An 11889-nucleotide genomic window follows, 5' to 3' on the forward strand; every position below is an offset into this window, starting at 1 on the left:
CCATTTTGAAAGGAGCTATCAGGGCTCAAGGTTAGGGGAAGTGGGGGGTGGAGGTTGCGGGGAGGTGAGGGGTTGGACATTTTTACACAGGACTGACCCTGTGATGGTTTTGGGGGATCAGGAGGTGACAATTGGGTGAATATTTTGGGGGTGACAAGGTTACAGTTAAAGGTTCTGGAGGAATTCAAGGAGGCGCCCCCCTGGACTGTGAGGGAACAACATTAGAGGTTAGAGCTGAGAGCAGGATCAGGGTTAGAGGCTGGTCTCCAAGCTGTGCAGAGGACTGGCGGGGCTGGAGGAAGCGGCAGATTTACTGGTGTCGATGGTGAGATTGATGCCACTGTCAATGGCGTTGTTGTTCTTGTTAGGGGATGAGGGCTGGCTGGAGTACTTCCTCTTCCTCCGAGCAGAATCATCGTCCGTGTCATCAATGAGGGGGATGTTGGGCGTGGAGTCTTCTATCCTAAACTCAGGGTGTGTCATGAAGTTGTGGATGGATGATCTGGAGTCTGGTTTTTCCAGGCCTTCGTACAGGGAGCTACGGAATGCATTCACAACTCGGATCTGTCGTGGAAAAAAGGGACGACAAAGAAGAAAAAAAAATAATGAGAGGTAACATTAGAGATGAAGTGGAAGGGTTGGACGGACCCTCGGGATGAGAGAAAAGAGTGAGGTTGGAGAAGCAGGGACACAGAAGAGGGAGGGATCTTCTAATTTGAGGATAAGGAGGTGTAGAGGGATAAGAAGGTGACGAAGAAGCAAGAGAGAAGGCAACTGCAGTCTGTGTTCTGCTTTCACAAGATGACTACTGTTCACAAGTCACTCAATTTTGGCGTGCACTAAGGAAAACTGTGAGGAACACAATCGTAAAAAAACACAACAAAATCACACATTTCCAGAAAAACAAATACTAAAGCAACACAAACGCTCGTTGTAAGTATACGCTTTAGTCCAATGTGCTGTATACCTAGAAACAAGCCACGTTAATAAATGGAATGCTCACAGAAAAAATTAAAGGAGAATATCACATGCAAGTTTGAAGAAATCTGGTGGACGAGGTCAGTAAGAAGGAAGGAGGTTAGATCTGAGAGATCCAATCAGGTGGTTTAAAAACTTCTGGAGGTACCAGAACACTGTCTGGGGCAATATCCACACAGACTCTGGATAGGACACACAAACACACAAATATAGCACAGGGTGGGTAAAGCATGGTCCCCAACAGGGCAATGGAGAGAGTCAAGTCTGCATGAGGTTTGGCTCAACACAAGCATTGCAGTGTGAAACTCACAAGAAAACAACACATCCTCAAAAAAAAGAAAAATAAAAAGATGGCATTTAGACAACGAGCAAACACGGCAGGTTAAAATATTATGAACACGGGAACTTAACAGGAGGTAAACACAAACTACATGCAACAAGACAACGGGACAGTGAAGAAGGGCCACACAGACTGCTGACACAAAACACAAGGAGTTGAATATTGAAAAGAATAGTTTTATTGCCAGAGGTCTGACGGTCAAAGCAGGTTCTCAACTCCATGCACATCTAAGTAAACACTCAAGTATAAGTCCCAACCAGCTATGTGACCCTTTATGATGCTAAGCAAGTACCTGTGTATCACTTTATTTAGGTAGAGGATTAGGAGAGGGTGCTGTTTTGGAAAAAAAACAAAAAAACAAAACTTGTTTGCACGTGCAGTATCGTCAACATGTCGAAATTTAGGACGTAGAGGACTAATTTGATGTCTTAAAATATAATACTTGATGTTTTATAGGAAACTCGATCATTTCAACACTCTGAGCTGGAAGTTTAAAATCCAAATGTTGTTTAGTTTATCTCAGTGCCACTGTAACACATGATCTAACAGATATTGATCTACAAATTCGCTTCCAAAATCTTTCCTATTGCAAAACTAGATGTATAGAATAGCAGACACATGTATTTAGGTTGATGAAATAATCATTACTAGTGTTGTTATTTTTTATGATTAGTCTACAATATACCTAAAAATAGTCCAAAATACTCATCAATATTTTCACAATTAAAGACATCATCTTGAAACTGCTTCTTTTGCCTAATCAACAATTAAAAACCCAAATATAACCACTTTAAAATGATTACAATCAGAGAAAACAGTGAATCCTCACATTTCCAAGGCTATAAACCTTTAAAGTTCTGTATTGTTGGTTGATAAATTACTTAAGTATTTTTAGAAATAATGAGAAACAGTTTTCTCATTGATCCCATTGTCGCTGAATATTTTAAATCCAAATTGCAATACAATATTATATAGTATAGACTTTTCCAGTTTTATGGGGGGTTGTGCTAAAAAAAAAAAAAAAAGTGCTACTTTCAACTTCTATTAAACTACAGGTCTTAATAGTAATACATTGTGCAACCCAGTGCATTTCTTACTTTGAAAAATAACCATCACATGACAGGTCAAAAATGCAGAAAATTTTTTAAAAAGATATTAGATTTGAAAACGTATGAGAATATTTTATATGTTGTACATATTGTAGTACTGTCAGAACAGGGTATAAGGAGACGAAACAGATAAAAAAAAATAATAAGAGGAGCCTGTCTGGATGAGTACATGTGACAGGATGTCTGACAAGTAACACTGATGGGGTGTCAGAGAGGGGAGGGGAGCTGAATTTACGTTGCTGGTGCTGCAGAGGATCTTTGTTCGTAACTATGGCAACATGACAGTCAACTACACCGACAGTATGAAGCGACAAGACGGGATGAATTATTGGCACAGTGCCGCCTTATGGTGGTTCTCCTGCCCCTCCCATTCCAGTCCACACATCCTAAGCACAGAGGTTCATTTGATTTTCATCAAACAAGTACAGATTAAATCAAGACAGAGGATTGTGTACACTTGTGTGAGAGAGAAATATACTGCTCAAAAAAATAAAGGGAACACCTAAACAACACAATGTAACTCCAAGTCAATCACACTTCTGTGAAATCAACCTGCCCAGGTAGGAAGCAACACTGATAGTGAATCACTTTCACCTGCTGTTGTGCAGACGGAACAGACAACAGGTGGAAATGAGAGGCAGTTACCAAGACAACCCCTATAAAGGAGTGGTTTGACAGATCATGTCTCTGTTCTCATCCTTTCTGGCCATATTTTGGCCACTTTCTCATTTTGTCAGTGCTCTCAGCCCTAGAGGTAGCATGAGGTGATGTCTACAACCCACAGAAGTAGCTCAGGTAGTGCAGCTCATCCAGGATGGCACATCAATGTGAGCTGTGGCCAGAAGGTTTGCTGTGTCTCTCGGCACAGTGTCCAGAGCATGAAGGATAAACCAGGAGACAGGCCAGTACATCAGGAGACATGAAGGGGGCCGTAGGAGGCAACAACCAGGCAGCAGGCCCCTTTACCTCCTCCTTTGTGCAGGAGGACCAGGAGGAACACTGCCAGAGTCCTGCAAAATGGCCTCCAGCAGGCCACTGATATGCATGTTTCTGCTCAAACTGTTAGAAACAGACTCCATGAGGGTGGTATGAGGGCCACATCGTCCACATCGTGGGACTTGTGCTTACAGCCCAGCACCGTGCAGGGCGACTGGCATTTGCCAGAGAACACCAAGATTGTCAGATTGGCCATTGGTGCCCTGAGCTCTTCATGGATGAGAGCAGGTTCACACTGAGCACATGTGACAGACGTGACGAGTCTGGAGACGCCGTGGAGAACGTTCTGCTGCCTGCAGCATCCTCCAGTATGACCGGTTTGGCGGTGGGTCAGTAATGGTGTGGGGAGGCATCTCTCTGGAGGGCCACACAGCCCTCCACGGGCTAGCCAGAGGTACCCTGACTCCCTGACTACCATTAGGTACCAGAATGAGATCCTCAGTCCCACTGTGAGACCATATGCTGGTGCAGTGGGCCCTGGGTTCCTTCTGATGCATGACAGTGCTCGGCCTCATGAGGTTGAAGTGTGTCAGCAGTTCCTGATGATGAAGGCATTGATGCTATGGACTGACCTGTCCGTTCCCCAGACCTGAATCCAATTGAGCACATCTGGGACATCATGTCTTGTCCCATCCACCAACGCCACGTCTCACCACAGACTATCCAGGAGTTGACTGATGCTTTAATCCAGGTCTGGGAGGAGATCCCCCAGGAGAACATCCGCTGCCTCAGAATGCCCAGGTATTGCAGGGAGGTCACACAGGCATGTGGATACCACACATGCTACTGAGTCTCATTTTGACTTGTCTTGAGGAATTTCCACTGAAGTTGGATCAGCCTGTGATGTGATTTCCACTTTCATTTTGAGTATGATTCCAAATCCAGACCTCCATGGGATAATAATTCTGATTTACATTGATCATTTTTATGTTATTTTGTTCAGCGCATTCCACCATGTAAAGATTTTCAACTGGAATATTTCATTCATTGAGATCTAGGATGTATTATTTTAGTGTTCCCTTTTTTTGTTTTTTGAGCAGATAGAAGATGGAGGTGGACAAAAGCATTATTTAGAATTGCTGATAATAACACTGCCCCCTTGTGGGCTATTTTAGTTTTGGGATCCCCTTTTGAATTAAAACAAACACCTGTCTTTATGGTATTTTAAGCTACATATAACGCAGCTTCCTTAATGTTTTCTTGCCATTGCAGATGATGTGTCAGCTGGAAAATACATGAATTAGCAGTTAAAATGTGCTATATCTCAAGTCAGTCCGTGTGATTTGCCACATCAGCAGCGAATTCACAGATAAAAAGACATTGCAACTTATACTTGAATGTTACCCAGTCCCTTGGTGAGTTGATTGGAATTAGCTCACACCAATGTCTGTCAAGACATTAAAATGAGAGACTGAGGGATGGGATGACAGATCGGAGGGATGAGCAGAGGGAGACAAACTCACAACCTGAAATGTCACGCCGTGGGTATCACCCTTAGTCCTGCGCTCCTAGCACTCTGAGGAAACAAACACACATTCACCAATGAGAGGACAGTACACCCAACCATGGGAGGAGATATCAAGATGAATTTGAAATCCAGTATGAACAGCAAAAAGAGAGAAAATTAAAAAAAAGACAAAAAAAAGGCAGATAGCAAGAGAGAAAATCTTCAGAGATGCCAACCTCAAAGTGGAGACTGCTGTGGTAATTTGTTTGAAAAAAAATATTAAGCAGAAAAATAGAGCTTTTTTGTTTATGACAGGATGGCACCCCTGAAGCAAAGAGAGCAGAGAAGAGAGAGCAGAGACAGAGTTCTGACTCACGGCCAGTAGTGGGAGGAGCAGTAGCAGCAGTAGTGCTTGTAGGAGAGGAAAGGGCATTGGACAAGGACACGTGACTAGGACTAGAAACATTGGTTACATCCTGGGTCTGGCTGGTGGTGGATGATTGGCGTCTCAGAGCCCCCGCCCCCTGAAAGGAGGTGCCACTCTTGAAGGTGTTGACTACTTCAATCTGTGGGAGGAGAACGGGACAGGAGAGGACAAATGGCTGCTCAGAGTGACACAGACCAAATGGTAACACAGGTTGACTGGCTGGGTGACTTTGGTGGCAAAAGGGAATACAGTGTCTCAGTCATGACACGATGGGGGGACAGCTAAAGGTCAGGGTGTAGTATCCCCACAACAACATGGTGAATTTGACCTAAAGGGTAGTTTCACCCAAATTAAAAAAAGAGGAAAAACATCTGCCGGTAATGGCAGCCATGGAGACAGTTCACGGTTCACTTGACCAGTTTGTCAGAATTTCTCCCCCCAGTAGAAGTATTTTGTTTGCAGCAAAGAAATTTTGAATTTATTTATTTATTTATTTTTTAACTTTTCCCAAAATTTAACAGCCAAGATTTTTCTCCTTGAACAATGTCTCATTTACTGTAAACAATCAAAAGAAGTACCTGTAAGCAGTTTGCATTGCAAGTATTCTCTACCAAGGAAACTGCAGGTAGTAAATTTGGTGGATTGCAACACAGAAAAAAACAACAACATCCATTTACCTGATTTGTGTTTTATTGTATTGGGTACCTGAAAGGAGCTTGGGCAAACAAAACTAAACTATCTACATGGTTACCTGCCATGACAGGTAATTAAAAATCATGAGTTTTTCTGTAATTTGGGTGAAGCAATCCTTTAAAAGGACTAGCCAATATTAGATTTTAAAATGTACAGATGCAGCCAAATACATCATCTAATACACAGTGATTCATCTGATCGTCACACAATCTCATTTGGGTGTTTACTTACAAAACTGAAGCCAAAGTTGTAACAAATTGTACTTTTTCTTTAATACTGAAAATCCTTCCTTGCCAATTCATCACAACTCTGGGCTCAGACGTTTTTTGTTTTTTTTTTGGTAAACAATCTCTTAACTCCGTTTGGCTGTGTCTGTAAGATACTGGTCCATGGTATCATTTCGTGGGATAGCTTCACCCAGGACCACCAGTGACACATCAATGAAATGAAACCACAGAAGTTATCTATCTGGAATATCACAGTGATACCGGTCTGCAGAGGTCATCACAGCGGCAACAGTTCAGTTACTAATTTCACTTGTATTTAACTTTGAGGTTTGACTGTCGATCTTCCAAAGGTCCACAAAGCTGATCGCCACTGTCCAGTGAGGGAAAGCTGCATCTTCATGTTCCTAAATAAGTAATCTTGAGATAAAATGACTTTAAGACTGTGACTGACTACCATGGACAACATGCAACATAGTCTAACGTGGTAAGCTTTACAAGTTATGTCAGAGGTGGAGCAACCTACACAGACAGACATACAATAAAGGAAAAGGTCATTTCAGAAAACATAGATGAAATGTTTACCGCTTAGTGTGTATTGCTGCTAGCTGAATAACTGAATTTTACAAAGAAAGCCTAGACCTGTTTACTATAAATCTCAACTGATATCTACGATTTATATACACTTTTTAGGTCATATCAATCCAGTAAACTCACAACAAGAGGATTAAACTGTGCCTGTCACATGTCCTCACCTGAGTCTGAATGCGGTTGAGTCCTCTGAACCAAAGGATCTGTCCTCTCCTTAGCTCCCTCTCTGCGTGATCGATCTCCTCATTTTCTTCATTAACGTCCTCCTCTGGTAACTCATCTTTCTGAGTTAGCTGGCCCGCCCGCCGCAGGAAGCGCAACCTGCTATTGGGTATGGTGGCTATCACCTAACCCACAGGGAAGACAGAGTACTGTGTCAAAAGGAAATCCGCAGCGTGTCTGTAGACTAGAATAAAAGAAAGAAAACTAGCAAGGACTACCAAAAGACTGAGAAACACATGTGCTTGCTTGTTACCTGTCCCCACACAAGCTCTCCCAGCCCGAGGAAAACACACCACATCCACTTTTCCAAGTCCAGAGGCTGACAGCTGAATGGCTTTCCTCCAAACTGCACAATTACAATCTACACAAGGCACACCATAACCGATGAACATGCAGACTCCAGAAAATGCCTTTCACTTACTGCATTTATTACAAAAAACATAATTTCTTCAATTGCTTTAACATCCATAGTATGACAGTCACGAGCAAAAACTGAGTAATTAATACAATCAAGTGATTTTCATTTGCTCACCTGTACAGCAAATGTGCCAAAAACAATCGTGCAGAAAATGGGGTTCCTGAAGATACCATCAAAGACATTCCTCTCCCCGTGGATTTTGCGGGCATTTATCTCATTAAACAACTGCATCATGACAAAGGTGTTGAAGATGATGGTGTAGTGCTCAGAGGGAGGAGAGTGGAGAGGAGCATTACGGCCACTGTCAATGTCAAAGATCTGCTCACCTACAGGGGTAGAAAAAAAAGGAGGCAGTTTGACGTCATTAACTCTGGACCTGTACAGTGTCATGTCATCACAGCAGAGCAAAACTGACTGTACGTACCAACAAAGAGCAGCGTAAAGATGATAACGAGCTGATAGACTCCATGTCCGAGGATGTTCTTTGTCATTGTGCTGGAGATCAGAGGCTTATTGCGACCGTATGGCTTCCTCTTAAGCAGAGACTCCGTGGGAGGCTCTGTCGCCAGGGCCAGAGATGCAAAAGTATCCATGATGAGATTCACCCACAACATCTGCACTGCTTTCAGAGGGGAGTCCTGGTAAAATGGACCAGAAACTGTCATTAAGAACCACTAACTTTATTTCAAAAAGTAACTAGTAACAAGCACATTGGCTTTTGTGACTGAATTAACTTTATTCCCAATCAAATAGTATGTTTATCTTCTAATTAAAGGCATTGTTTAGCTTCTTTTGCTAGAAATTCAATAAATTATTCCATTCAGGAAGATGTTTCATTTTAGCAACATCTGTTATATGTGTTTCAAACATTCACACAATAGAGGTCCGTTAAAGTTGTTCATACAAATAGCTGCTCATACAGACTTTTGAATCCCTCTGACCTGTGTGATGCAGGCGCCAGTGAAAGCCACTATGACGGCCACAACATTGACAGTCAGCTGGAACTGAAGAAATTTGGAGATGCTGTCGTAGACGTTTCGGCCCCACATGACTGCCTTCACGATGCTGCTGAAGTTATCATCGGTAAGAATAATATCTGACGCCTCCTTGGCCACATCTGTACCAGCGATACCCTGGAAGAGCAATGACAAGCTGCAATTTAGAAAGAAACCCAGCTTTTTGATTTCCCAGCAAGCTTAACTGATGATATACTTCATCAAACTGCATCATCATAACAGCAGAAATCTGTCTCGATCAATTCCGCAGTCACCGGACAAAACTGGACTCTAGACATGAGTCAGCTCTGATGACTGGTAGTAATGAAGACTAATTAGGGAGTCTGTGCGTGATCATGGGACGAGCAGGACGCTCTTTTTACATACTGCCATATTTTGTACGTGATAATATAAGGATGTAACATTTGCGTTTATTGATGAAAGTGGAAAAACATACTTATGAGGACATCTGTGTGAGAGTGCTTCACTTAATAAACCCATGTAGAGTGTTTCAGCAGGCTTGAAATATCAGCCTGAGGCCTGAGGCAATGTCCTCCGATTAGAGTCCATGCATGCACGTACGCACACACTCACATAGAAAACTCATTTTGCACTGAATCATGAAGAAACACACTGGACATGGTCAGCCTAGTAAGTACCACCTTACACTTTGTACCAGAGATTGACAACCAGGGATCAGAGTTAGGGGCATCTGTAATTACCTAGCGAGGTGGTAAAATGGCTTTGACAGGCCTCCCAAAAATAGTCAGTTATAAAATTGCATACTGTGACTCAGAGCATGTGAAATGTAGTTCTCTAAGTGTGCAGGAATCAAAATGCAGAGTAAATGTAAGGGATAAATGGTGAAAGTATCCAGTTTTAACAGGAGGATGAACCACATTAATAAACAGCGAAGGGAAGCAGAAATAGAGGCAAAAAAATAGAACACAGAAAATATATATCAAGTTAGAATTTACAATTAAAAGAGTCAGAACTTTGTTCATTTTTAAAATTTTAAATAGTCAGAGGAATCTCCTGCAAGGAAACTGTGTGACCAAAGAAATCCACTAGGGGGAGCTACTGATCTACATGCCAGAGGCATGCTCAGAGTGCCTGAGGGAAAAAAAAACCCCTAACTACTGCAGAGGTGAAGAGGACCTCTGCAGATTTTGACTGAGATCAGTCATAGAAGAATGCAACAAAGAAAGAAAAAGCCATAAACTAACAGCCAAACAAAAACAGGGTTGTTTACCATGGCAAAGCCGACATCAGCTTTCTTTAGAGCAGGTCCATCATTGGTCCCATCTCCTGTCACAGCCACCACCTGCCTCTGGTCTGCCATAGTGCTGTCAATAATGCCTGTCACAAACACATGTACACATAAACATAGCAGCATATGCAGTAGTGTACACACATTGATCTCTGTATGCAAATCACAAGAACATCAGTTGATGTAAGTTGATCTTACAGAGAATAATGTGAGAAAATCTAAATTTAAAATTCAACAGTGATGAATCAGAGTAAAAAACAATTCACCTTTGACGAGGGTGTGTTTGTCAGTTGGGGATGATCTGGCCAGGACTCTAAGTTTGGGCCAAACTTTGTCAATACGCTCCTGTTCCACCTGTGCATGCACAAGAACGTCCACAGAAACAGAAAAGTGGTTGCAGTTTAGGTGTTTGTCTTTTTTCGTCTCAACTTTCCTCTCTCACCGTCTCTCACACTGGCATACCTCTCCTTTCTCATTGCGGATCCTCCTGTTGAACTCTTTGCCGTCGATGCAGAGGAAGTCCTCTCCGGGGTGGATGATGCCGCACTTGATGGCTATGGCCCTGGCTGTGTTTATGTTGTCTCCTGTCACCATACGCACCGTGATGCCTGCACGCTGGCACTTCTGAATGGCATCAGGCACCTAAATAGTGATAAACACAAATGCAAAATGATTTAGTACAACTGAGGGGTATGTATTTAACATGACACACACACACACACACACACACACACACACACACACACACACACACACACACACACACACACACACACACACACAACTAGTATTTAAAATAACTCATAATTTAAACAACATTTTATTTTTTCACTTTTGGCTAGTAGAAGAAAGCTTGAACATTTTACTGACATATCATCACCTTATAAGTTGATTTAGCAAACTTTTTAGTTGAACGTTGCCTTCTGATATTTACAGCAGACACAGAGGCACTTATCATTCATTACGCTATTCATTTGAAGTTTCTTTTTTGTCCACTAGATGAATGCAAGTTTTCTAGTTGTTTCTTTGGTTTTGGTCTCCACCATCTCCTGAGGATAAATATAATAACTCTGTCTGTCTGCCATTTTGGGGTTACAAGTGCTTTATTACTGAAAAGAGCTGTCTGCTGATAAACACAAACAATGATTTACATACTACCATGAACTGAGAGGAACTGCCTTAAGAATGACCCCTTTTGCACACACACACACATCATGTGATTGTTAATATACACATATTTAATATAGTAGCTTTAAACACTGCAATACCTGACAAAACACACACACACACACACACACACATAAGGGGACACACATACAAAATCTCCATCATATTTCATTTGATCATAATAGAATTTTGCTGTCTTTATCATTTAAAAACAAATGTATTCACTAGATGCATAATGAAGTATTTTTTTTATCAAAGTTCTTTTCTTTTAGACAGAAGTCTAGTAGATTAACAGCGAGATATTAGCATATGGAGATTGATCTGTGGTAGAAGTAGCGAGTGAATGCAGAGTATTAATTCAGCAACACATCTTCTTGCAGGCAAAGGTCAGTGTGGGCAAGCTGTGCTCTCTCCAAACCCACACATAAACAAATGTGTGCATATACAGTGACAACAAATACAATGAATTTACACAGACATGCAGGCCTACACTCCATGTTTCTCTCTCTTATGCACACACACACACACACACACACACACACACACACAGATAGGAAGGTGTATACTTTCCACTTCACACTCATAGACACCTCTTGTGCATACACATGGGAGCATGTTTGTACTTACAAACACACAAATGTACACACCCACACAGACACACCATGCAGCATAGGATGGAAAACCAAACAAATGTGCCAAAGTATTGTATGTTAAATGAAGCTGCTCGTGTATGAGCATGAAGGAATTAACTCATTTAAAGGGAGCAGATTACAAAGAAAATCTATACAGCGAAAGAGTGCAAGTCTCAGATGAGCTGGAGGTTGAACAAACAGAAACATGACTGTAGCCTGCATAGGAATTAAGGTCAGCAGCTGCTACAAAAGGTAATTATCATTCTACATAGTAAAATGTACAATAACAGTAACACAAGTGGAAAAAATAGTAATAATAATAATAATAATAATAATAATAATAATAATAAGCAGTGCAAATGTAGATATATACATACATA

At 41.7% G+C, this 11889-nt stretch overlaps 1 protein-coding gene across 1 annotated transcript in view; it reads right to left on the bottom strand.

Moving 5' to 3' along the window:
- Positions 1 to 541: 541 nt before the first annotated feature.
- LOC103356345 (plasma membrane calcium-transporting ATPase 2-like) overlaps positions 542 to 11889 on the bottom strand; it is a gene marked incomplete at its 5' end in the record, with an annotated part of 25855 nt that continues 14507 nt past the window's right edge. The window contains 11 exon segments of the mRNA XM_008280449.1: positions 542 to 564; positions 4890 to 4939; positions 5247 to 5436; positions 6970 to 7152; positions 7281 to 7388; positions 7560 to 7771; positions 7870 to 8083; positions 8387 to 8578; positions 9693 to 9799; positions 9977 to 10064; positions 10173 to 10352. Coding sequence (XP_008278671.1) covers positions 4932 to 4939; positions 5247 to 5436; positions 6970 to 7152; positions 7281 to 7388; positions 7560 to 7771; positions 7870 to 8083; positions 8387 to 8578; positions 9693 to 9799; positions 9977 to 10064; positions 10173 to 10352 — 1482 coding nt within the window.

This window comes from Stegastes partitus, unplaced genomic scaffold (assembly GCF_000690725.1).
Source record: "Stegastes partitus isolate 25-593 unplaced genomic scaffold, Stegastes_partitus-1.0.2 Scaffold194, whole genome shotgun sequence".
Classification (NCBI taxonomy): Eukaryota; Metazoa; Chordata; class Actinopteri; family Pomacentridae; genus Stegastes; species Stegastes partitus.